This window comes from Trichomycterus rosablanca, chromosome 15 (genome assembly GCF_030014385.1).
Source record: "Trichomycterus rosablanca isolate fTriRos1 chromosome 15, fTriRos1.hap1, whole genome shotgun sequence".
Taxonomy (NCBI): Eukaryota; Metazoa; Chordata; class Actinopteri; order Siluriformes; family Trichomycteridae; genus Trichomycterus; species Trichomycterus rosablanca.
In genome coordinates this window covers 15,239,758-15,267,267 of record NC_086002.1, presented here as the reverse complement: position 1 = coordinate 15,267,267, position 27,510 = coordinate 15,239,758, and the positions used below count along the sequence as shown (strand labels likewise).

The 27,510-nt window shown below is 41.1% G+C and overlaps 1 protein-coding gene across 1 annotated transcript in view; it reads right to left on the bottom strand.

The window, feature by feature from the left end:
• gaa2 (alpha glucosidase 2) overlaps window positions 1–27,061 on the bottom strand; it is a 30,362-nt gene extending 3,301 nt beyond the window's left edge. The window contains exons 1-18 of the mRNA XM_063009653.1: window positions 26,984–27,061; window positions 24,710–25,339; window positions 20,357–20,502; window positions 18,813–18,978; window positions 18,264–18,360; window positions 16,854–16,973; window positions 13,997–14,115; window positions 13,357–13,488; window positions 12,168–12,278; window positions 11,007–11,120; window positions 10,829–10,913; window positions 10,627–10,744; window positions 8,047–8,180; window positions 6,974–7,125; window positions 3,270–3,418; window positions 2,728–2,869; window positions 2,538–2,636; window positions 1,226–1,390 (exon numbers count right to left, since the gene is read on the bottom strand). Of these exons, the coding sequence (XP_062865723.1) occupies window positions 1,226–1,390; window positions 2,538–2,636; window positions 2,728–2,869; window positions 3,270–3,418; window positions 6,974–7,125; window positions 8,047–8,180; window positions 10,627–10,744; window positions 10,829–10,913; window positions 11,007–11,120; window positions 12,168–12,278; window positions 13,357–13,488; window positions 13,997–14,115; window positions 16,854–16,973; window positions 18,264–18,360; window positions 18,813–18,978; window positions 20,357–20,502; window positions 24,710–25,330 (2,670 nt within the window). The 5' untranslated portion in view covers window positions 25,331–25,339; window positions 26,984–27,061. The remainder of the gene's footprint in view (window positions 1–1,225; window positions 1,391–2,537; window positions 2,637–2,727; window positions 2,870–3,269; window positions 3,419–6,973; window positions 7,126–8,046; window positions 8,181–10,626; window positions 10,745–10,828; window positions 10,914–11,006; window positions 11,121–12,167; window positions 12,279–13,356; window positions 13,489–13,996; window positions 14,116–16,853; window positions 16,974–18,263; window positions 18,361–18,812; window positions 18,979–20,356; window positions 20,503–24,709; window positions 25,340–26,983) is intronic.
• Window positions 27,062–27,510: the final 449 nt, after the last annotated feature.

The following is a 27,510-nucleotide window of genomic DNA, read 5'->3' as shown; positions in this document are numbered from 1 at the left end:
TTGATCTTTGAGCCCCCTGATAGCACTGCATAAGAAACTTTAATGCTACTGTGATAAATACAGCCACGTGTCTGGGAGTACTTTAAAAAACTGTGTATTAAGAGTTAGATGATCATTTATTGATGCAGTGGTATACACTGTGTGTAGTGACGACAAAGAGAAGGCCATACATCATATGCCTCAGAGTTCATCTCAAATAAAGCTAATGGCAGTAGAAATGTGTGCAGTGGTGAGATAAGTCCACGAGTCGTCTTGTTTACTAAAAAGGAGGCCGTCAAGGACCATCCAGACTGTTATCAGTTAAAGGCACAGACATCTGTCATGGCATGGGGGTGCATCAGAGTGACTTGCATAAATTGGAAAGTATTTTAAGAGATGTATTTTTAGGAAAGTATTTTAGGCAACGACTTTTCTTGGGAAGTACATAGTTATTTCAGCAAAATAATGTTAGGCCTCATTCTGTATGTGATACAACTGTATGACCCAGAGATCATGTGCTTGACTGGTCTGCCTGCAGTCCATACAGTGTCTGTCTCCTATTGACAATGTATGGCACATCATGCAGAGAAGAATCAGACAACTGTGACCATAGACTGCTGACCAACTGAAGTCTCGTATCAAGCAAGATGGGACAAAAAGTCAGCTTGCAAAACTGCAACAATTAATGTCCTCAGTTCCCAAACCATTAAAAAGTGTCATTAATATGAAAGATGACAGAACCCTGTAGTAAACATGCCCCCGTCCCAATTTTTTGAGTGTGTTGCAGTTGCAGGCATCAAATCCTAAATTAGTTCTCACTCACTCACTTTCTTAACCGCTTATCCAATTAGGGTTGGGGGTAGGGGGGTGGGGTGCTGGAGCCTATCCGAGCTTTTCAAAGGGTGCAAGGCACACAGTAACACCCTGGACGGGGCTCCAGTCTATCGCAGGGCAGACACACACCCACACACCCATTCACCTATAGGGCAATTTAGCTGCATGTTTTTGGACTGTGGGTGGAAACCGGAGCTCCCGGAGGAAACCCATGCAGACGCGAGGAAAACATGCAAACTCCGCACAGAAAGGACCCAGACCACCCTGCCTGGGGATCGAACCCAGGACCTTCTTGCTGTGGGGCGACAGTGCTACCCACTGAGCCACCGTGCTGCCCCCTAATATAGTTTATTTTGGCAAAATACAATCAAGTCAGTGAACTTTTTCTATAATGGGATTTGTTTTGGAATACCTGTTTCAGGTTGAAGATGATGTAGGCATAATTGTTGGTCTCATAGGTGTCGAGGGACTGTCCATCATCCCAAAAGAGATCTCCTTCAGCCTGACCTTCATCACTCAGAGTCACTTTTAGGTGGAGGGGCTGACCAGTACTCACCCACAGAGTAGTGTTGGGTCTCTGAAATACACACATGCACACAGATCAATTTTAGAAAATCTTACTAAGCCTTCACCAATGAGGCACCGCCCTTTCAATTAGAGCACTTGAGTGATTCAGCTACACCCATTACTCCTAGTAAATCAAGCATTCAGCCATACAATCCCTGCCACTTTTCCAGCAGCACATCACAAATAGGCCTTTTCGACATAAAGTACTTTGGTTCTTGAACCAGTTCTGTACAACAAGCCATATTAGACATTGTTTGTACTACCTGGGTCCTTGATTATAACTTCAAATAAAGGAAGCGCAACAGCAAGCTAAGCAGCACAGCCACACTTCATAGGAAACAATAGCACAGCAGTGCAAGAGTGGTTTTGCCGCTTCTCATGTGAAAGCACCCTTACTTCTACAACTTGACGCCCACAGATGCCATGGTTTGCGCTGAAAATCCTAGTATTGTTTGGTGTTAAGAAACTCTTTTTTTGGTGGAAATATGCTGAACCAATTCAAAATCAAAATTGCAAACCAGAAAGGAGCTTGTTCCACATTGGTCGAAAAGGGCTAGAAATGATGTCCACTCCAGTAAGCGCTGCTAAGTGAGAATGTCAAGGTGCAACAACAGCTCAGCCACAAATTAGCAGGCCACACAAGCTCCAACATGGGTTTTTTTGCCATTTGCCACTCGAGTTTGTCCTCGAGTTTGTGACAGGCACAATAGAAATAAAAATTATAAATTAGTATTAATTATTATAGGTAAATGGCTACCAGTTATGTCTTTTACATCCTCATTCTCAACAGCTGTGTCTTAGGGCATTAAGGTGGCACAGCAATCTGACACGCCAGCCCATCACTGGTCTGGCCGAGCGCTTAACAGACAAAACTGGCTGTGTATCAGGATGGAAAGGCTAGATGGGGTAAACCTTCTTGCCACTCCAACAGTGACCACCTACTACTATTTCCAGTACAAGTGGTGGAAGAATATGACGGAACAGGCTTGATGCTCTGTATCAATTTCTCTGCGCACTCTGGTGACCTCTGCCGTCGTCATGACAGCTGTGTCTTTAGAAGGGTCAGCTGCAAATTCTTACACCACAAATAGATAACCAGGCTCTTTTCTTGGTTTTCTGCTGCCGCTCTAGCGGCTTGAAACACATTGACTGAGTACCTGTGTAGGAACGATGGACCCTTCTCTGAGATGCAGGTTGATTTTGTCCAGAGGGGCGTGAAGCTTGACCTTTTCACCTTTGCTGTCCAGTGAGTCCCCCTGCATCACAAACCCACACAAAACATTTATCGTTAGCTGACTGGATGCCACGTGAAGGAATCATGACAGAAAAAGCAAAGATTCCTCGTACCGTGTAAAAGTCGTACCAGATTCCCTTGGGGATGTACCCAACCACATAGTCCACACCTGGCTCCAAAACAGGCGTCACCAATAAACTCCTTCCCCAAAGGAACTGCTTATCTACATAATATGTCTTCTGATCTGTAGGGAATCTGAAAGATGACACATGAAAAAAGTCAATTAATAAACACTACAGATGAGCAAAGATCAAAAACATGACTGACTGAGCTTGTAAGACACCCTATGGACAAGTATTGCACCCATTTAGTCCAAAGAATATTTGGGAGAGCATCCAGTGAATTAAACTGGTCATACCATGTCTTTAAAGACCTGGATTTGTCATGCTAGAATTTATGCACCCATTCATAATGCACATGGCTAACACAATGGGGTGTCCACATAATCTTTGGCCATAAAAATGTCCTTTTTATGAATCACAGACTGTAGAAAGTCATGGAAGTGAAAATAAGTTATGAGTTTTGTTATTTTGTCCATTTTCAGTATGTGTATATTTGTTTGTGTGTGTGTGTGGGCTTGGTGAAGGTGTCTTACTCGAAAAACAGGGGTCTGGCTACGGTGTGTCCACTGAGGTGTGCATGGTGAAAAAGGGTGTAAAGAAAGGGGAAAAAAGAATAACGGAGCAGAATAGCTTCCTTCATTGCTGTGCGAGCCACTGGACTGAACACAGTTGGATCCTGAGCCTGTAAATTAAAGAAAAAAATAATAAATTACATAAATATTACACAATAAAAACATGAAAAAAACATTTTCCAAACATTCATGATCCTAAGTGTGTAATTAACCCTTTCATGCATGGTGGTCACTAAGTAATTATTTTCTGTGTGTGTAGGTTTTACTGTTATGACAGCCTGCATGACAGCCTCTTAAGGGGATGCTACCAAACAAGCCAGTATGGCGCCACCAGTTGGCAAATAATTGTAAGTGCAACAAATCATATGGTAAACCAAAATAGCCGACAAGGCTATAAATATAATTTGAGCACAAAAAGCAACATCTAAAAAGCAATACAATCACTGTGTTGTTCAAATATTTATTTTTTTAAGCAGTCAATTACAATTAACCACATGTTCACTAAAATGAACGACATGCATTCTGGGGATGTTTCAACCACCAAATGTATTTTATTCTTAATCCATATTTTGGTGAAAATACACCTCGTTAGATTTTTTTTTGTAAACCACAATATTTTTTATGTAATTAAATGATTGGTTGACCTAGTCGATGACGCAAACAATGTGTCGATGCATCGTTTTTAAAACTATGTTTATAAATGATCCTTTATAATTTCTACAATGTTTCCATTCATATAACCATTCATATGATTTCCCTCAGCACTACTTGCTGTATGCATGACCTAAGTCGTATTTGGTCCAGTCACTGGTTGGCAGCATTAAGCGCAGTATTAAAAAATGCCGTCTGCAGCAGTCAGAGGCCAAATTTAAAAAGAGCTTTCAATGAAAAGCATAAAGTTTTCCAAGACCAAATCATCAAAAGTTTGGGAATACTTAAAACTGCCACAAAACAATAAGGTGGTTTGTACACTGTGCAAAGCTTTGATGGTACCACAGCAGAACTAGAGCCATGTTGCACGTCTGTATTGTTTCATTACGCTTCTTAATTGCGGAGATCTTGGAATACCGTATTCCTTAGCACAGTGGTTCTCAAACTGTGGTACGCGTACCACTGGTGGTACGTGAAGCAGCACGAGGTGGTACGCCAGATAATCTCGGAAAAGTAATTACATGCACCGAAAAAATAAATAATTTAATAATTATAAAAAAAAAAAAAAAAATGAAACAAAATGTGGAAATTACTAATAAAATCTGTTTCAAAGTTCTTATAATTCTGTTTTAATAAAATCAGTTTAATTAAAACGAATGTGTTTTTAAAAATATTCGGGGCTACGCAGCCACCGTACTTCATTACGTCTATACTTCACGTTCGCGGTTTCCATCTCGAAATTTCAGTAAAGTTATCAGTAAAGTTATCAGTAAAGTTATCAGTAAAGTTATCAGTAAAGTTATCAGTAAAGTTATCAGTAAAGTTATCAGTAGCTCTCTCGCTTTTATCAGAGCAGATCTGCGTTTGAATCTCACTGATCTCGTTCCTGACATCACGAGGCTGCTCCGCTAAACAGGCGCACTCACTGAAATGATCAGTGGTAACTGCAGATATACTAGTGATGAGTCGTTCGCGAACGATCCGATTCTATTGAACGGATCTTTGAAATGAACGAAAGGAACCGAGTCTTTTATTTCTGCGCAGTTCTTATCGGCTGTAATACACCCATTCAGCTTCACATCAGTAGAGGGAATTAATCGTAAATTGTAATAAGAGCTGTTTATTGTCGATATTCAAATCCGAAACACTTTCAGTATCACGGAGAGCGACACACACACACACACACACACACACACACACACACACACAGAGAGAGAGAGAGAGAGAGCTAGTAGTATAATGGCAAATAATTGAGAAATAAACTATAAACTTGTTTAATTGTGTTAAATCTGATTATTTCATGGCGCTTATGTTTTAAAGCAGAAACAAACACAGTCACATCTCTGCACAAGAGAGGATTGTTCTGAAACTTAATGCGATGCAATCACAGTACGTCTCTTCTCTGTAGTTTTTTTCCTTTTGAAGTAACTTTTTTTTCTCGTTTAAGTGTTGTTTGAATTAGGAATTCATTTAAGGCAAGGTAGCAAAATTTGATATTAATATCGGGGGTGTCTTATAGTTTACCCAGTAGCGCCTCCCGAAGAACGAAGAGCCATTTCTTTGAACGGCTCTTTAAAAGGAACCGAGCCAAAAGATCCGGCTCTCTTCAAGAAGCCATAATTCCCACCACTAATATATACACACACACCTAATTAATGTGTGCCATATGTGGTTCTGTGATGAGAAACATAGGTGGTACTTGGAAGTTTTGGTTTGATAATGGGTGGTACTTGGTCTAAAAAGTTTGAGAACCACTGCCTTAGCAAGTTCAGTTCAGTTAGTTTTGAAGTAAGTTTTGAGTGAATGTGTATGTTAGAATCTGGGCTCATTCTGTCTTTACTGTACATTGGACTTAATGAGACATGCCCACCTCTAAGTATTTTATTTCTGCTATAAGTTTAAGCACTTTGCTTTGTGTACGGAATGCCATAAACACACGTTGCACTTGAGAATTTGATAATATGGACATAACTCATGCTTACATTTACTTTTGTGCCATATTATTATGCCGTACAGTTTGTTGTTAAAATAAAAGAAGCTTAAATAAGATTCTGAATAAATATTTTGGAGGAAAATTTACCGTTTAGGTTAATCGACTAATCGATAAAATCTATAGAATCTATAGATTCATCGATATAAAAATATAATTAGTGGCAACCCTAAATTAATATTTTTTTAATTTTGCGTCGCTGTGATTATATATAAAAGAGAATCACAAGGTGTTCTTTGTACAATTTGTACCAAGATGGGATGAGCCTGGAAACTACTGGCCGCAGCTCAAGGAAGTGCACACAGATGCCAAGATGCTCTATGCATGCAAAAAACCAAGTACATCTGCTTGAAACATCTTGTGCCTTTGTGCCCTGGCTGCTTTGCTAACATATCATAAATAGATTTTATTTTAAAAAAAGTCAATTTTTTTTCTCTGTTTTCACAGGGCATTAGACTGTTCATGTTTTTTTCATAATCAGTCCAGTACATGTTAAAACATGATAGCATTTGTTATACATCATTAAAAGTTTGTATTTTACTTCATTTATTTCTAAAAATGATTGTTCTATTCATTTGGCTGTTCATGAAATATCACTCTCAGTGAAACTCAAATGCATGCTGTCCACTCTTAATTGATTACATTTAAAATTAAGGCAGTTCAATAGTTTTATTGCCCTAAAAGGAAAAGTAAACCATTTTCAAAAAAAATCTTATTACATGTTGTTATATTTCATGCATTAAAGGGTTAAAAATTTTAAAAAAATTGACACTGACAGTTTAATCGACTGTTTAATCGTGTGTGAAAACCACAACTAAGTAAAAGACCCCCTATTACAAGAGATCAAGTTGTGCAGTGTAAACTGTACAGCAACCTAAACACTTAAAAGTCATGTAGTGTGAAGCATTAGTCTCAGCAGCGGGGGCCTTCTGTGACAAGTTGCTGCACCAAGCAAGTTTAAAACGAACTGTGAGCTGAGTGTGGTCAAGAGTCGAGCGTCAGAATTAAAACCGCACTCACGCACCTGCGATTCTTTGGTGTTATGATTTCTGGTGAAGGGATAGAAGGCTCCTAGCTGTGTCCAGCGCACGCACAGCTCTTCTGTGGTGTTTTCTGAAAAGCCACAAATGTCTGCCCCCACGAGCGGGATGCCAAATATGTTAAACATCAGCATTCCTGGTGAAAGTGGAAAGAAAGAGACAGAGTTTTAAGCCTTGCTTCAACGTTCCAGTGTTTTAGGTCTCATAAGGACACAGTGGGCATGCCCAGCGTGACTGCACAGAAACACTGTCACAATAATAACAGCATGCTTTCATAATAACAGCATGCAGGCCCATAAACGAGCCCTGTCCAACTAAGGCCAGAGGGCGATAATTAAGAGTTAGACAGCTTGGATGCTCACGTGGCACGCTAGCAAACCGTAGCGGAGTACAAATCTCAGGAGAGCCAGCGGCCTGGGCAGGCATCCACACAAACAAAATTGGCCATGCTTGAAGAGGGAAAAGTTAGATGGGCTCTTCTCCCACTGCTAAATGTGATCTCCAGGACTGGCCCCCTGCATGAAAAAAAGGGAGACACATGGAGAATGGAGTTGCTCTCTTTAAGCGATAGGCATAGTGGAGGAACCCAGCACTGGCAGGTGATAAAAAGTGGTCACAGACTGGATACATTTCGGAGGGGGTGTGTGGTTATGCGGCTACACTTGATCAGATCAGGGTTATGCAAGCGGCAGTGAATTCACAACTGGGAATTGGTAATAACTAGGTTGGGGTATGGGGGGGGGGGGGGGGGGGATTTATTGTCTAAGACAGGACCCCACATAGTGTTTACATATGCTATTTGGCCAAATATATGTGAACAATCTATAGAAGGTTCTTCCCAGGACTTGTGATCTATGCTTTGGGATGAATTGGAACGTCAGTGCTTGACCTCACGAATGCTCCTTTGCCTCAATAAACACCAAATCCCATACACAAGTGTTGTAGAAAGCATTCCCCACCAGAAGAGCAAGATACATACATATTAATGCCCATGGCCTTGGAATGGAAAGTCCAACCAGCCAATGGTCATGTGTCTAAATACTTTTTTAAGCAGTACCTGAAATGGAAGTGTATAAATCTTTCCATTGGCTCCTGTTGTCACCTAGCCAGTGTCCAGAATACTTTCCCTGACTTGGAAACGTGGAACGGGAAATCACAAACGGCCGCTTCCCTAGGATCTTCTTTAGAGCACTGAACACACACACCCACACACACTTTAGTCAATGTCAGTAAATAAAAATAAAAGCAATTAATAGTCAGTAGTCGCAGGATAAACTGAAAGCAGATGGAACAACAGTTCAGCAGTGACTCTCTACACCCCATGTAAAAACACCTCTAAAAAAGGTCTTGAAATGCAACGTTTTCAGCAACTTGCAATTATGATTTCATACGCTGGAAATCCCACAAACACACCTGAAATCTGGATCACCTAATCGCATAATGTCAGTTACCATGGTTGTTGGTGGCACGGTGGCTAAGTGGGTAGCACTGTTGCCTCACAGCAAGAAGGTCCTGGGTTCGATCCCCAGATGGGGTGGTCCGGGTCCTTTCTGTGTGGAGTTTGCTTGTTCTCCCCGTGTCTGTGTGGGTTTCCTCCGGGAGCTCCGGTTTCCTTCCACAATCCAAAGACATGCAAGTGAGGTGAATAGGAGACACTAAATTGTCCATGACTGTGTTCAATATAACCTTGTGAACTGATGAAGCTTGTGTAATGAGTAACTACCGTTTCTGTCATGAATGTAACCAAACTGTAGAACATGACATTAAAATCCTAATCAATCAAACAAAAACCATGGTTGTATACTACTGTACCGAACAGTATGTTCAATTAGTGCACTAACAACAGCATAATTTCTGTTCCAGCACTCTGTCAAAGGTAGTGCACTGAATTTGGGACACAACCAAGGTCCACAAGATAGTTTTTGCTAGTTTACATTCTGCCTTTGAAATCATCACAGCCCTGCAGACACACCGGAGAGTAGAACTGAAATGTAAAACATGACGTTAAAATCCTAATAAATAAACAAATAAATAAAACATAAAATATTAATTATGATCCATTCATGACAGGGCTGGTAGTTACAGGTTAAACAAGATTTATCAGTTCCAGTCACAGGGATTTTTGTATCTCCAATTCACCTCACCATGTCTTTGTACTGTGGGAGGAAACCGGAGCTCCCAGAGGAAATTATTAATAGAGATGCATGAGTACCGATACTAGTATAGGGTATTAGCCCGATACCGCACTCATTAACTCGTACTCGTAAACGAGGCTCCGATACTAAACATCCGATACCGTGTACCTAGTGCACGTTGCTGCGTTAACGCAGGGATTTTCAACCTGTGGGGCGCGAGTGCCTGACCGGGGAGCGCGACATTACGAGATTTTTTTTACTTCTACAACTAAAGCAATAAATTTTTCACCCACGGGAGACATATTGAATTATTCTCACTGACCACGCTCACACGCACGTTTAATGTTATTTAGTTCCGTTTGACAAAAAAAAACAACCTTAAAATAGAGCTAACAGTGAAGATAACCGGTTACAAAAGCAGCGACTGCTGTTATAGGACGTGTTTGTGTTCACAGTGTCAAAACAATTGATTCAGGAGTCGACTCATTTTCAGCGCAGCGTAAGTTTCTTTTTTCAGTCATCTCTCCGTTTTTACTGTTATAATGAATGTTGCGGTTGTAAATAAACACCAAATACTACAGAACATTTTGTGTGACTCGCTTACATTATAAAGCTCAGGCTTAATTATACTGGTTATTACCACAGAGCGGGAGCCGACTCAGAGTCGTTTACGATTAACCGAGGTGAACCACGAATGTATGTGCTGATAGAATCGGCTCAGATGGGATCGGACTGTATTATCTTTTTAAAGTAAATATTTCAATCAGCAGAATCGCATCGCATGTAAGATGTGCACAACGTTAATTACGTGCGTTTATTAATGAACGTTAACGTTAGCTTGTCAGAAGCTTTCTCAAAGATGGCTGTGCGGTGTTTTTTTTTTTTTTTTTTTTTACAATTAGTGATGGCAACCCAAGCAACTGTTCCACTGCACTATTTTACACTAAAAACTACACTATTCCATAATGCTCCAGATTGCATCATTCTAAATAGGTATCGGTATCGGCGAGTACAAAAATACATGTACTTGTACTCGTACTTGGTTGGGAAAAAATGGTATCGATGCATCCCTAATTATTAATGAGTGGGAACTGGTCTGGTAGGCCCCTTGACCTCTAGATGTCCTTTTATGTGTGTTTTAAAATATTAATGTGCTGGCCACTCAGCTCTGCCATCAGGCTGGGTGTCTATATGAACAACGATTGGCTGTTGTTCATACAGGGCGGGTAGCCAGACATAACTGCTCATAACTGATGCAACTACGACCTCTGCTGGCTGGTTGATGGCGCCTGCATCAAGGAACAATGCACTGATCAGGGTGCAGTCGGCTACCGCATACGTGTCGGAGGGGGTGTCTGTCAGTCATGCTCTTCTCAATCAGAAGTGGAGATCAGCATAAGTAGAGAGGAAGCATAATGCAATTGGGTAATTGGATACAACTAGACTGGGAGGAAAACTGGGAAAAAAAAAAAATGTGCTAGGAACTGGTGTGTATGTGCTACCTTGCTGAAGCCTGAGCCTCCATAAGTCCATACAAACTGTGCAGATTGTAGTGCGAGGTGGTTTTCTGACGTGCAGATGCACATATTGTCTTTGCCCTCAAGGTGCCACCCAAAACACCTGGATCAAAAAGAAAAGAAGTCTTCATGAGCACATTGTCGAGGGTAATTTTTCAGCACACAGGAACATGCAGAGTGTTTATACCTGGTGTATAAGGAGGGTTTTCTAATTCGTTGTCTGGGCAGCCATTCACAGATCCATCAAAGAAATTTGATGGTTCATTCATATCCTAGAATAAAATATAGAGAGGGAATCATGACTGCACATAGACCTTCTTAAAAACACACAAGAAGCAAGTTAGCAATGACAAAAAGTAACTCACAATCCAAAGTCCATCAAAAGGAATTTTGTCATGAAACTTCTGCAGGTTTTGGTACCACCATTCATGCGTGTCTGGGTTGGAGAAATCCGGGAAAGCGGTAAGTCCTGGCCAGACCTGAGAAAGAAAGTAAGGAAAGTTGGGAAACACTTGACCACCGAATTGGTGTCATTTGTATATAGTAACTCGACTTCATCTTTTATCTTTGTTCAACAATGAATCTAGTAACACACATACTTAACTACTCAGTATATGTACTGGTTTGTTTGTTTATTAGGATTTTAACATCATATTTAACACACTTTGGTTACATTCATGACAGACACGGTGGTTACTCATTACACAAGATTCATCAATTCACAAGGTTATATCGAACACAGTCATGGACAATTTTGTATCTCCAATTCACCCCACTTGCACGTCTTTGGACTGTGGGAGGAAACCGGAGGGCCCAGCGGAAACCCACACAGATGTGGGGAGAACATGCAAACTCCACACAGAAAGGACCCAGACCGCTCCACTAATTCACTTAAAATTTACTGTATTCACTTTATAATTCAGTTTATAATTTACTTTACTTTATAATTTATATTTTACAGCTGTTGTAACTTATAATATATAATATATACCGGCCTTGTAGCCGAAATAACATTTCCATCTGCATCCTCAGGTCCTGTTTGGTGTTGTGTGTTGTCTGAGTGTTGTTGTGATTATACAGATTCTTGTTTGTACAATGTGAATCTCTGTAGTGTGTACTATTACTTTTGATTCATGTAACTTGCTACTGAGGCCTTAATTTCCTTCAGGATTAATAAAGTTCCTACCTACCTACCTACCTACCTGGGAATCAAACCCAGGACCTTCTTGCTGTGAGGAGACAGTGCTACCCACTGAGCCACCATGCCTCACAGTTTTTACAAAATATGCATCCCTATGAGTATTTTGGGGGGTTGGAGGAGGGATTGTTAGACTTGTCTGTGTAACCTTACAGAATAATATGTGGATCACACTGGAAGAGAGTTGGCTCAGACTAAATCAGTCTACATACTTTTGGGCACATCTGACTGAAAAAAAAAGTTGGTCACTGTAAGCATAATTCAGTTCTGCTGAAAAGTGGATTTGCTGTGGCACATAGCGTACGGACCTTGTGTTTTTGGTATGTACCTTCCCAATGAGTGTTTCTCCACTGGAGCTGTTGATGAAGATGCCCTTCCTTATTCCCTCATCAAAAGGCCAGTAGGAACCAGATGGCTGAGTGCTGCTGGTGCCAGGATCCTGAAACATGAAAAAGCTCATATATTTATCACAAAAAAAGAATCTATGTATGATCCCAGATATACACTAATGAGCCAAAACATTAGGACCATATGGTTTCCAATATACAAAAACTTGGCAAAACATTATGACCACCCCCTAAAAATGAGCATGGCCACTCTTATTGGCCACGAGTTTCTCTGAAACAACCATGTTGCATACAGTGATCTCCGACAGGTTGTTGGGCGACCAAGAGTCATTGAGGCCAGAGGACGTGAAGGTTATGGCATCTGGTGCTGACCAAAAGAAGATCTACTGTGGCTCAAACTGCAGATCATTTTATCCTTGGTGATGAGGAATGTGTCACAACACACAGTGCATCAAACCTTTCTGTATATGAGGCTGTGTAGTCGCATGCCAGTCAAAGTGCTAACTCCAACCCCCTGTTAAAGCTCGTAGAATTTACACACAGATTTCAGAGCAATGGAGAAAGTTCTGCTGATGAAACAAATCCTGTTTCATCAAAGATCAAGTGAATGTCGGCATGTGTGCAGCATTTACTTGGCAAAAATGTATTTATTTACTCATTTATTAGGATTCTGACGTCATGTTTTACACGCTTTGGTTACACAAGATTCATCAGTTCAAGTTTTTAAACGTCAAACACAGTCATGGACAATTTTGTATCTCCAATTAACCTCACTTGCATGTCTTTGGACTGTGGGACCCACACAGACACGGGGAGAACATGCAAACTCCACACAATAAGGACACAGACCACTCAAACCCAAAACCCAAAGAATCAAACCCAAGACCTTCTTGGCAAAGAGACCAGGAGGCACTGTACGACGATCCATTTTGTGATGTACAGACACTGAAGTAGCTGCTGGTAATGTCCCAATATCAGATACCACAGGATTCTTTCGGATGTCTTGTGGAGTCCAAGTCTTAGTAGGTCAAAGCTGATCTGACAGCATATTAGCACCGAGTGGTCCTAATATTTTAGCTCATGGTTTGTATGTAAAAAAAAAAAAAGAAGAAATTTCAGCAGTGAAATTAAAGCATTACATTGAATATAACCCCAAATTTTGACGTTTACCAGGATCATGACGTAGCGCTGGTTGTGGAAGTGAAGGTCCTTCACGAGATTGGGCAAGGTGGAAAAGTTTACAGGGTCATAAGTAAAGTCCAAAGCACGATCCATGTAGTCAATGTCATTCCATTGCACATCCTAAAACATCAAATGCATCATCGTTAAACAGGATTGACGATGCCATATGAACCAAAGTATACAGGACAGCTGACCTTTGCAGTTGTAACAGCCTCCACCTTTTTTTGGAGTGTGTGTTGGAATGTGTGCTCATATAGTCAAAGTAGCATTTGTGATGTCAAGCAACAAGCCTAGCTTTGCAAAGCAATGTTCCAGTTTATCTCAAAAGTGTTCAGTGGGATTGAGCTCAGGGCTCTGTGCAGGCCACTGAAGTTCCTCCACCCTCAACCTATTAAACCATACATTTATAGACCCTGCTTTGTGTAAAACGCTTGAGCTTATTAGTTAAGAGTGGTGTTCACACACTTTTGCCAGTATGTTTTTATGTAACAAAAGTGATTCAATACTTGTTTCCTGTTTCTGATTTAAAACACCCTTCAAATTCAAATGTCCCAAATGATTTGTGTCCCAACATAAAATCTGCTTGTACAGAGCTATAAAAGTTCATACCATATTTCAATCGTAATACCTGTGGTATCCCATAGTTCCTCATTTCTCTCACAACCTCCCAGGTTTTATTGCTGGAGTCGTATCCCCACCGACAAAGGTGATACCCCAATGCCCAGTATACAGGCATAGCCGGCTTTCCTAGTAAGTAAGAAATAAGAATACAAAGAGAAGGACAAAAGATATGACAACTCACTACTATGTCACTTTCAGTTTCAGCTCCATTATGCTAAAAGATGTGCAAAAATAATTATACAAATTAAAATTGGGGTGTACAGTGTATCACAAAAGTGAGTACACCCCTCACATTTCTGCAAATATTTCATTATATCTTTTCATGGGACAACACTATAGACATGAAACTTGGATATAACTTAGAGTAGTCAGTGTACAGCTTGTATAGCAGTGTAGATTTACTGTCTTCTGAAAATAACTCAACACACAGCCATTAATGTCTAAATAGCTGGCAACATAAGTGAGTACACCCCACAGTGAACATGTCCAAATTGTGCCCAAATGTGTCGTTGTCCCTCCCTGGTGTCATGTGTCAAGGTCCCAGGTGTAAATGGGGAGCAGGGCTGTTAAATTTGGTGTTTTGGGTACAATTCTCTCATACTGGCCACTGGATATTCAACATGGCACCTCATGGCAAAGAACTCTCTGAGGATGTGAGAAATAGAATTGTTGCTCTCCACAAAGATGGCCTGGGCTATAAGAAGATTGCTAACACCCTGAAACTGAGCTACAGCATGGTGGCCAAGGTCATACAGCGGTTTTCCAGGACAGGTTCCACTCGAAACAGGCTTCGCCAGGGTCGACCAAAGAAGTTGAGTCCACGTGTTCGGCGTCATATCCAGAGGTTGGCTTTAAAAAAATAGACACATGAGTGCTGCCAGCATTGCTGCAGAGGTTGAAGATGTGGAAGGTCAGCCTGTCAGTGCTCAGACCATACGCCGCACACTGCATCAACTCGGTCTGCATGGTCGTCATCCCAGAAGGAAGCTGACGCACAAGAAAGGCAGCAAACAGTTTGCTGGAGACAAGCAGTCCAAGAACATGGATTACTGGAATGCCCTGTGGTCTGACGAGACCAAACTTGTTTGGCTCAGATGGTGTCCAGCATGTGTGGCGGCGCCCTGGTGAGAAGTACCAAGACAACTGTATCTTGCCTACAGTTAAGCATGGTGGTGGTAGCATCATGGTCTTGGGCTGCATGAGTGTTGCTGGCACTGGGGAGCTGCAGTTCATTGAGGGAAACATGAATTCCAACATGTACTGTGACATTCTGAAACAGAGCATGATCCCCTTCCTTCGAAAACTGGGCCTCATGGCAGTTTTCCAACAGGATAACGACCCCAAACACAACCTCCAAGATGACAACTGCCTTGCTGAGGAAGCTGAAGGTAAAGGTGATGGACTAAACCCAATTGAGCACCTGTGGCGCATCCTCAAGTGGAAGGTGGAGGAGTTCAAGGTGTCTAACATCCACCAGCTCCGTGATGTCATCATGGAGGAGTGGAAGAGGATTCCAGTAGCAACCTGTGCAGCTCTGGTGAATTCCATGCCCAGGAGGGTTAAGGCAGTGCTGGATAATAATGGTGGTCACACAAAATATTGACACTTTGGGCACAATTTGGACATGTTCACTGTGGGGTGTACTCACTTATGTTGCCAGCTATTTAGACATTAATGGCTGTGTGTTGAGTTATTTTCAGAAGACAGTAAATCTACACTGCTATACAAGCTGTACACTGACTACTCTAAGTTATATCCAAGTTTCATGTCTATGGTGTTGTCCCATGAAAAGATATAATGAAATATTTGCAGAAATGTGAGGGGTGTACTCACTTTTGTGATACACTGTATATGTGCTTGGGTGTACATGTGCTTTGCCGCTTGGACAAGCTTTATTTGTCATATATACATTAACACGTGTACAGTACAACAAAATTCTTTCTTCGCAGCTTGTTTGGAAGCTGGGGTCAAAGCGCAGGGTCAGCCATTGTACTGGAGCAGAGCGGGTTAAGGGCTTTGCTCAACGGCCCAACAGTGGCTGCATGGCAGAGCTGGGATTCGAACTCTCAAACTTTCAATTGATAGCCCAAAGCTCTACCCACTAGGCTACCACTGTCCCCAATTCCCAATATCCCAATTCTGCTCTCTACCAAAAAATTCTGATGGCATGTCAATGTTCACTCACCATATAATAATAATAAAATTAAGTGTGTGATAAGGCAACAATCTGAAATACAAGAGCAAGTGCAGCTCTAAATGGTGTTATTTAAATTGTAAATGTTACTTCTGACAAGCCACATAGTGTATCAGAATTAATCAGTTGTATCCAATATTGATTAAAATCCTGGATCTTCATAATGCTGCATGAGCAATGAATTTTATTTGATCTAAATTATGTTGGTAGTAAATTAGTAATGTAAATGTTCTATTGCAAGCTTGTGGTGCTGTCCACTGTATAATGACATAAATGAAGCAACATCTGAAACCTTTCATGTAAAAACACCATTAAGTGTCTTTATACCTGATCTGAAGATAAAAGGTGTATTAGCTTTTAAAAAGATGTTTCTTGTTTATAGAAATTTACATGAAGTGCCATGATTGTTTTGGTGCCGAACCTCTCAGCCTGTCCACACTCACATTGGAAAGTTATCAGGCTCTCACAGTACCATTAACAAAAGAAACAAACGATTCCTTGAAATTCACATAACAATAAAAAAAAAACCCAATTCTAATTCCTTGTCACTGGCTGGATAGAATCATGTTCAGGCTTTGATCTAAACTGCAGTCTGCTATTTACTTTCAACTGTTGCGGTGTGTCGTACTGATTTTTCATTTCGTCTTACTGCTGAAGTAAATATACCAACCTGTAACCTCCAAGTACTCAGAAACCACTGATCCAGGATCTGGACCAAGGAAGACATAAAGGTCTAGAATTCCTCCAGTGGTGCGCCAGGTGAGTGCCGGGGCAGGCTGAAGTACCACATCTAAAGAACACACACACATACATAATTGAAGGATAAAAATATGAATATTTAATAAATCTGATCATTTTATTTAACTGACATCAAAGCAACTGTTTGTTTAGAATGTAAAACATCGGAATATAACATAATTATGAAAGATGAGAGATATTTTTTTTTTACCTCAAGTCATTTTTAACAAGTACATCAAATCAATTGTAAAACAAAATAATCTGGCAAAGAAAACTTGGATTTGATTTTGCACCCATTGTCTGCTCAGACCACAAGCCTATTTGGGATGAACTGGAACGTTGGGTGAAATGCAGGCCTTTCCCGTTACACTATGGGCCTCACCTAAATGTAGTAGAAAGCCTTGCTAGTAGGCTGTTGTAGAGGTAACTTCATATCACTGCCAATATTTCTGTAATGGGATGTCCTACAAGCTCATGTTCAGGTGTCCACATATTTCTGGCTGTACCATATATAAACATATTGCTTACATGCACAACAAGCGGGACAGTGTTGCAGCATGGAAAATCACAGACGTCTGGAGCTGATTGTAAAGGAATGAAAATGGTTTGAAGATTTAAGAAGTTCAAAGGCCAAAGTTTTATAAGATCTTGCTGTGATTACAAAGCACCAAGTAAAATGTCCTCTTATCAGACTAAAGAAAAGTGTCTACAAAGCCACACTGTTGCAGCTTGTGCAAAACGAGGCTTGACATGCTTGCAAAGACTGGGCATAAAAGGAGGATCCACCAAAGGCTCACTCATGATACCCTCACCTGTTACCTGTTGCCAAAAGTACATTTTTATTGAGAATTGATTGGAAAAGGTGTGACTTGCGTTCTTTACATTTTCTCACTCTTATTTGTCTCTGCCCCTGATTTTTTGAATGTGTGGCAACATTTAGAAAATAAATTACATTGGAGCTGATTGAGTGTCGCAGTTTTGCTAGCATACCACTGACTGGCCAGCAGGGCCAACACACGATTGGCTATGATTGTGGTGGCTGAAGCCTTTTACTGAATTGGCACTCTGTCCAAGCACCAATCAACTTGTCTTGTATTCCTGCCTTGCATCCATTGTTTTCTGGTTCTGACCAGGATAAGGTGGTTGGTGAAAATGTCACTTTTGTCAGTTAAATTAAACAAATCATTCCTGTCATTATTATATTTTACAAACTGCCCCAATTTTTTTTTTAATGGGGTTTACCTTTCTGCTAGAGATGTGGAATCTGTTCCATTTGGGATCCTTTACAATAAATGCTATTTTATCTACTATAAGAGGATGGTGTGTTTGTGAGGTAACTCACCCATAGCATTGCTGTTGAGTAAGAAAGAACCATGTGCCAGACCATCATTCTCCATTAGAAGATAGAAAGGATGAACACCATACAGGTTAATTAACTCCTACAGGCGTGAGGAAAACAAAACAAACTCAATCAATTGACCAAATAGATTTAATTACTGTGTTTGATTAGACCAGACACACCCAGAGATAGAAAAACAATGGAAACGTTTGTGAAATACAGCAGTCTGAAAATAGTTACAAAGCAATTAATAAGACTTTGGGACTTAAGCAAACCCCAGCAAAAGCAATTATCTCCAACTGAAATAGAATCCTTGGAAGGGTATCCAGTCTTTTCAAAAGTGACCAACAAAAAAGCCAGTGGAACGGCAGAGGCCATAACTACAGCTATGATAAGGAATCCCGCCCTGCCTGACCACTGTCCCCACTGTCCCCTACAGACACACACAGCCAATAGTGTGTCTGTTTAGACGCCCAGCCGAGCAATAGAAAAATAAAATGTAAAAAATGGATTTTATAAAATTGTAAGCAAGGACTAGCTCTTAATAATTACCAATGGTGCTGCATCCCGAGCCCACATGGTAAGGCTGTTCCACTGCACGTCATGCAGGAAGGTGGAGCGATGTTCACCCAGCCCATAAACAAATTTCGATGATAGTGATGTGGACATCTGCAGAAACTGATCTGCATAGAACAGAGGAGCTACGGTCGTGTTCAGCCTTGAAGACAAACAACACAACATGTAAACATCAGAGAATACAACATACACACCATAATGAATTTAAATACACGATATGGTCAAAAGATTCTGGACACTTTACTAGGAGCTATCTGGAAGACCCGTCAGCATGACTATGGAGTTGGGACCACTAAGCAGCAATAAGTATTGGCTAATGCCTGCAGCAGACAAAATTGGCCTCCAGTCTGCTGGGTAGGAAAGACCGAACTAAGGGTTAGGGTTATCATCAAGGACCTTTGTTGCTAAGGGTGCCTGTACAGAAGTGAAGGAGCGCAGAGATTGGGGTGTGGCAAATCCACCAAAGTATGGGTGAATAAAAAGGGATTGGTGGACTGCGCACACATCGGAGGGAGTGTGTGTCAGGCAAATATACACCCTCTTTGGACACCATCGGGGTCCCCAGCAGCGGATTGGCTACATTTAATTGGGAGGAAAAGGTGGTAAAATGTATTTAAAAAAAAGTTTGTACAGAGGCATGTTTACCATTACATTAAGACTTTGGCTGCTCAGAAGTACATGGTCGCTGTTGTCTGACTCTACACCTCATGATGCACCATACATTACTAATAAGGGACAGATCTGGACTGCAGGCAGGCCAGTCAAGCACATACACTTTGTCTAAGGAGCCACAATGTTGTATCTCGTGTAGAATGAGTACTGGCATTATGTTACTAAAATAACTAAAATCACCTTGATGGCAGAATACATCTCTCTAAAATCCCAATATATGCCCCCACATCAATGGTATCTTCACACATATGCAAATCACCCATGCCAGGGGCACTGATGCACCCTTATACCCTTCGTGTAATAGAATGTTAGGTTGCATTTCTTCGGTTTTCCAAAGGACTCCAGAGCCCACACTGCTTTATTTATCACAGTAGCATGATGGCTTCTCATGCAATGCAATCGTAGGGCTTGGGTCACACACATTCAGTAGAGGTTTCCAGCCTTGCCCTACAAGGATTATGATTTTTTTACTGAATCTTTTCACAATATTATGTACAGCTGATGGTAAAAGACCTGAATTATTCCTAATCTTGCATTAAAATATGTTTTTTTTAACAGACTAACAATTTTCTCACAAAATTTGACACAAATTGGTCAGCCATGACCTGTCATTGTAAGCAAAGACTGAGTCTTTGATGGATTTCTCCTTTTATACCCAATCATGATACCCTCATAATTAATGAACTCACCTGCTTATTGTGGAATATTTCAATTGCAATTTATATCTGTTAGTATTGCATGTATTTAAAACACCTGAACTCATTAATACTTTTGGCCATTTAGTGTACGTCGGCTTATTTAACATGTATTACAACTAGCCACTGTACTTATGTCATATATGCACTTACAGCACTGCCCCATTTCTCTTCCTCTTAACAATGATCCCAAACGGTTGTCTGGTGAATTCCACGGTATACAAAGGATCCTGGGCTCTTTTTGTGACGACAGGAACATCTATGGGAACCTCATACCTCTTTTCTGCTGGGTCTGTGATCTGAGGAAGGATTAGACATGTTGGTAAGAACAGTATAACAATGAGGACATCCTAATTTCTACATATAATGTCAAGCAGTAGGCATAGTAGGATAGTAGGCATGTTATGGGGACATCAGTGACAGTAAAACATCCTTGGTCTGCGGCCCTGTCAAAAGTACACAAAAGGGGACAATTATTTAACCAACGTGCTAAACCACCACTGCTAAGATCTTGAGCGCTTGTGTTCTAATCCCAGGCAGTGCTACAAACCAGGTTAGGTGCCCAAACACGGAGGTGCCTGAGGGAGAGAATGTCAACTGGGCTTTATTGCTTTTACACAATTGCACCCTCTGATATCTTGTTGAGGTATAGGTATTTGCCGAGTTCCTAGTACGTCTCTCTCATCTCAACCCGCACACACAGCGACTTTAGACACGACTCAGACTCGTTTCAAATGACTGACTCGACTCATGACTCGCAAAAAATTACTCGTAAACAACAAGAGTCGCATTGGGTAAATGTTACAGCCAGCTCCGGCGTAGTGTTGAAGCGTCACTCCCTACACAGTTTAAAGTTCACTTCATTTAAACATTTTCGTTACCTTTGGATCGGAATCTCACTTAAAAATAGTGGAATACCCTACATAGTGCACTTCACAGGACAACTGGGGTGAATGGAACGCTCCTACAGAATTGGTGCTAATGGTTGAAAGATGCTTTCTGAACCAGTCAGACCTTCTGATTGTAATTTTCAGTAAGAAATGCTGTATTTGCATTTGCATTTAATCCATTATTAATAATGGATTATATTTCTAATGGGACACACGGTTATAAATTTAATAGCATCTGGAAGAACATAAGCTAAGGTAAGCAGTGGTTATGGATTTTTTTGCTGTGTTTTAGATTTTGGCCGCTGTGCCGTGATGTATTGCGCACTTTTGTTTTGCAATGAAAACAAAACGTATCAGTTTAAGCTTTTAACTGGTACCTTCTTGTTACGGAAATTACATTCATTTGCACAATGACTAGAAAAGTAAAGGCACTAAGTAAAACGGCAAAATACAGTTGCTAATCTGTTGTTTTTTATCTGAACTTACATATTATTTGTTTATTTCTTTGGTACATTTAATATATATTTTGTGTAGATTATATTGACTCGTGACTTGACTCCAGCCTTAAGACTTGTGACTTCACTTGGACTCTAGCCTAAAGACTCGTGACTTGACTCTGACTCATATTTTGTGACTTGTGAACATCTCTGTTTCGATCAGCGACTAGGGGCATGTGGGAAGGGTCTTGTGAGAGTTTTAGCTCTCCTTAGCCTGTGTGGGGATGGTACAAGCAGCAAGATAATTGTATTAGGAGAATTGACAATAATTAGACTGGGTGAAATAAAGATAGTGTGTAATATACACCGATCAGCCATAACATTAAAACCACCACCTTGTTTCTACACTCACCGTCCATTTTTTCAGCTCCACTTACCATATAGGAGCACTTTGTAGTTCTACAATTACTGACTGTAGTTGATCTGTTTCTCTAAATTTTTTTAGCCTGCTTTCACCTTGTTCTTTAATGGTCAGGACCCCCACAGGACCACCATAGAGCAGGTATTATTTAGGTGGTGGATCATTCTCAGCACTGCAGTGACACTGACATGGTGGTGGTGTGTTAGTGTGTGTTGTGCTGGTATGAGTGGATAAGACACAGCAGTGCTGCTGGAGTTTTTAAATACCGTGTCCACTCACTCACCAATCTATTAGACACTCCTACCTAGTAGGTCCACCTTGTAGATGTAAAGTCAGAGACGATCGCTCATCTATTGCTGCTGTTTGAGTTTATCATCTTCTAGACCTTCATCAGTGGTCACAGGACGCTGCCCATGGGATGCTGTTGGCTGGACATTTTTGGTTGGTGGACTATTAACAGTCCAGCAGTGACAGTGAGGTGTTTACAAACTCCATCAGCATTGCTGTGTCTTATCCACTCATACCAGCACAACACACACTAACACACCACCACCATGTCAGTGTCACAGCAGTGCTGAGAATCATCCATCACCCAAATATTACCTACTCTGTAGTGGTCCTGACCATTGAAGCACAACATGAAAGGAGGCTAACCAAGCAGATGGACTACAGTCAGTAATTCTAGAACTACAAAGTGCTTTTACAGTGCTGGCCAAAAGTATTGGCACCCCTGCAATTCTGTCAAATAATACTCAATTTCTTCCAGAAAATGATTGCAATCACAAATGCTTTGGTATTAATATCTTCATTTATTTTGCTTGCAATGAAAAAACACAAAAGAGAATGAAAAAAAAGTCAAATCAATTATCATTTTACACAAAACTCCAAAAATGGGCCGGACAAAAGTATTGGCACCCTCAGCCTAATACTTGGTAGCACAACCTTTAGACAAAATAACTGCGAACAACCGCTTCCGGTAACCATCAATGAGTGTCTTACAATGCCCTGCTGGAATTTTAGACCATTCTTCTTTGGCAAACTGCTCCAGGTCCCTGAGATTTGAAGGGTGCCTTCTCCAAACTGACATTTTGAGATCTCTCCACAGGTGTTCTATGGGATTCAGGTCTGGACTCATTGCTGGCCACTTTAGAAGTCTCCAGTGCTTTCTCTCAAACCATTTTCTAGTGCTTTTTGAAGTGCGTTTTGGGTCATTGTCCTGCTGGAAGACCCATGACCTCTGAGGGAGACCCAGCTTTCTCACAGTGGGCCCTACATTATGCTGCAAAATTTGTTGGTAGTCTTCAGACTTCATAATGCCATGCACACGGTCAAGCAGTCCAGTGCCAGAGGCAGCAAAGCAACCCCAAAACATCAGGGAACCTCCGCCATGTTTGACTGTAGGGACCGTGTTCTTTTCTTTGAAGGCCTCGTTTTTTTTCCTGTAAACTCTATGTTGATGCCTTTTCCCAAAAAGCTCTACTTTTGTCTCATCTGACCAGAGAACATTCTTCCAAAACATTTTTGGCTTTCTCAGGTAAGTTTTGGCAAACTCCAGCCTGGCTTTTTTATGTCTCTGGGTCAGAAGTGGGGTCTTCCTGGGTATCCTACCATAGAGTCCCTTTTCATTCAGACGCCGACGGATAGTACGGGTTGACACTGTTGTACCCTCGGACTGCAGGGCAGCTTGAACTTGTTTGGATGTTAGTCGAGGTTCTTTATCCACCATCCGCACAATCTTTCGTTGAAATCTCTCGTCAATTTTTCTTTTCCGTCCACATCTAGGGAGGTTAGCCACAGTGCCATGGGCTTTAAACTTCTTGATGACACTGCGCACGGTAGACACAGGAACATTCAGGTCTTTGGAGATGGACTTGTAGCCTTGAGATTGCCCATGCTTCCTCACAATTTTGCTTCTCAAGTCCTCAGACAGTTCTTTGGTCTTCTTTCTTTTCTCCATGCTCAATGTGGTACACACAAGGACACAGGACAGAGGTTGAGTCAACTTTAATCCATTTTAACTGGCTGCAAGTGTGATTTAGTTATTGCCACCACCTGTTATGTGCCACAGGTAAGTAACAGGTGCTGTTAATTACACAAATTAGAGAAGCATCACATGATTTTTCAAAGGGTGCCAATACTTTTGTCCACCCCCTTTTTTATGTTTGGTGTGGAATTATATCCAATTTGGCAATTCTTTTTGTGGTTTTCCATTGAAGACAAATTAAATGAACATTTTAATATCAAAGCATTTGTAATTGCAATCATTTTCTGGAAGAAATTGAGTATTATCTGACAGAATTGCAGGGGTGCCAATACTTTTGGCCAGCACTGTATATGGTAAGTGGAGCTGATAAAATGGACAAAGAGTGTATAAACAAGGAGGTGGTTTTAATGTTATGGCTGATCGGTGTAAATGTATACCTCACACACTATCTGATAATACAGTAAAAGTAAGCTGTAAGCAACACTCTTTGCTAACAGGTACAAAAAAATAAACTGTGTGGCACCATATTAATGCTCATGGGATGTTCAACAAGCTTATAGTCAGGTATGCACATACTTTTGGCCATATAGTGAACTTGTAGGGTTTGCTTGTTGGATGATTGCTGTTGGTATTTTGCTAGCAAAATGAAAAAAGTGGGCATATCAGAAATAATGATGTGGAATATGGCTCTCTCAATGGATGATATTGGTGCAACCCTAAATTATGCCTATTGGGACAGGTCCACCAATGAAGTACTAAACAAAGTCAACTCACCTTCACACGAAGTCTGCTGTTTGACTCGTACAGAACATCCAGCTGCAGTGTCTCAATATCCTTAGGGTAGTAGGTATTTTGGGTACGAACCAGTTTCCCCCTGTAACCCAACTCTGTCTCATTTACAGCCACTAACTCATAAGATGGAAATTCTGGTGGATAAAAGCACCAGGGGACTCCGTTCTGCTTCGAAGGCACCTGAATGAAGCAACAGTTCCTGGCATGACACATCTCTTCAGTCACCACAACACCCCTCTCTGGGTAGCAGTCAAACCTCCAGGCCTCTGGAATAAGAGCGCAAGATTCTGGCTGTGTTTTATTTTCCAGCTTTCCACCCCGAGCTGGGGGAGTGGCGGGTGAAGGAGGACGGTGAGTTCCCGAGGAAGGGTTATTACGTAGCCAAAGAACAGTTCCTAGCAGCCAAACACTCACAAGGATCAGGATAAACCCTCCGAGTGTCAGTAGCGCAGCAGTGGAGGAGCAGTGGGGTCTCCGGGCCAGCAGCGGGCGCTCTGCATCTTCCACCTTTAGCTCAGCGTCCTGTGGAGCATCAACAGACTCCAGCAAAGGCACACCGGAAAAATGCACCTCTTCTGGGTTCAGTCTCTTGTACGACACCATGGTGAGGGGCTGAGGGATGGACAAAGCATTGACAGATTATATATCATACAGACTGAAAGACGAACTTAGCAATTGGAAAACGATATGAACCTTCTAGGACTGCATAATGTTGTGACCACATATTCACCATCTTATCGGTTTGTTCTATTTGTACATACACCGATTAGGCATAACATTATGACCACCTCCTTGTTTCTACACTCACTGTCCTATTTATTAGCTCCACTTACCATATAAAAGCACTTTGTAGTTCTACAATTACTGACTGTAGTCCATCTGTGGTCAGGACCCCCAAAGGACCACCACAGAGTAGGTATTATTCGAGTGATGGATCAGTCTCAGCACTGCAGTGACACTGACATGGTGGTGGTGTGTTAGTGTGTGTTGTGCTGGTATGAGTGGATAAGACACAGCAGCGCTGATGTACTGTAGTTTTTAAACGCCTCACTGTCACTGCTGGACTGAGAATAGTCCACCAACCAAAAATATCCAGCCAACAGCGCCCCGTGGCCAGCGTCCCATGACCACTGATGAAGGTCTAGGAGATGACCAACTCAAACAGCAGCAATAGATGAGCGATCGTCTCTGACCTTACATCTACAAGGACAAACTAGGTAGGAGTGTCTAATAGAGTGGACAGTGAGTGGACACAGTATTAAAAAACTCCAGCAGCGCTGCTGTGTCTGATCCACTCATACCAGCACAACACACACTAACACACCACCACCATGTCAGTGTCACTGCAGTGCTGAGAATCATCCACCACCTAAATAATACCTGCTCTGTGGTGGTCCTGACCATTGAAGAACAGGATGAAAGCAGGCTAAAAAAGTATATAGAAAAACAGATGGACTACAGTCAGTAATTGTAGAACTATAAAGTGCTTCTATATGGTAAGTGGAGCTGATAAATTTGATAGTGAGTATAGAACAAGGAGGTGGTTTTAATGTTATGGCTGATCAGTGTATTTTTCACAATTCCAGCTAAGTGAAGTAGCTAAATGTCCCAACAAGCAGCATACTGCCACAGTACAATCAGTCTAGAAGAGCTGTATGCCATTTCTTAAGCTTTTGGACTCTAAGGAACCACAGTGAGAATCATTCTATGAGTGAAACTACAACCTGAGGTAAATCTTTCCAGATTTCCTGGCTTACCTCAGATAAGGTTAGCATTCGAGATACTTGCAAAAATGGTTTCAAGAGGAACATAAAGGCACATCATGCCAACCGTCTAAACATGGTGATTGTAGTGTATCAATGTGGGCATGATTTGCTTCTTCAGGGCCTGACTAAAAATTGGCGACATATTATTCATGTTTTGACATTCTATCACAAAACAAGTATAAATGTTAGTTGTTTTTTTACGTGTATGAAGGTTCAGAAACCAAAATTCACCAATATTACCCGATCGTTTATATCATCAAGTCTTTAATGAATAGTCAAACTCACATACCCGAACTCACATACCCTGATTAAAGTGCCTCTTTATTTAATACAGATTTAAATGTCAAAGTTTACAATTAGTTCACGAGCCCACGCGAACGCTACATAATTATAACATACTGTATTACACCGCAACCTTCAGCTAGTCAAAAACACACAACCTGTAACAACTTATGTGCTAAAAATCTAATATGAAATAAATGTGGCGTACCTTCCGATAGAAGACAGATAATGATAACTGTTACATGACGGATTAACGCGATAACAATTAGAAAACACTAATATCCAGTACAAAGTCTAAGCTCTGTTGTTACCGCATTAACTATCAGTACTGGGTTATCAGGGAAGGCGTGTATGCGCTGCACACATAGGATTTATATATCATATCCACCTACATCTTTGCTTGCAGATTATTTGTAGATCATCACAGACCGACGCGGTCTTTTAGCGTAAGAGCCGTTGAAACTCCCCTATTAAAGGCACCCTCCGTGGTTAAAAGTATTTGGACACCCCTCCGATTTATTGAGTTTAGGCGTCACAGCTATTACAAATAATTTAGATTATTTCACTTTTGTGACCAAAGTTTGGAAAAGGACCTTTTCTATTCCAGTATGACTGAACCAATTTGAACAAAGCAATGTCTGTAAAGAGATGGTTTGACAAGTTTGGTGTAAAGGAACTGCTGGGAGCCCAGGCCTTGACCCAACTAAACATATATGGGGTGAATTGGTGCATTGA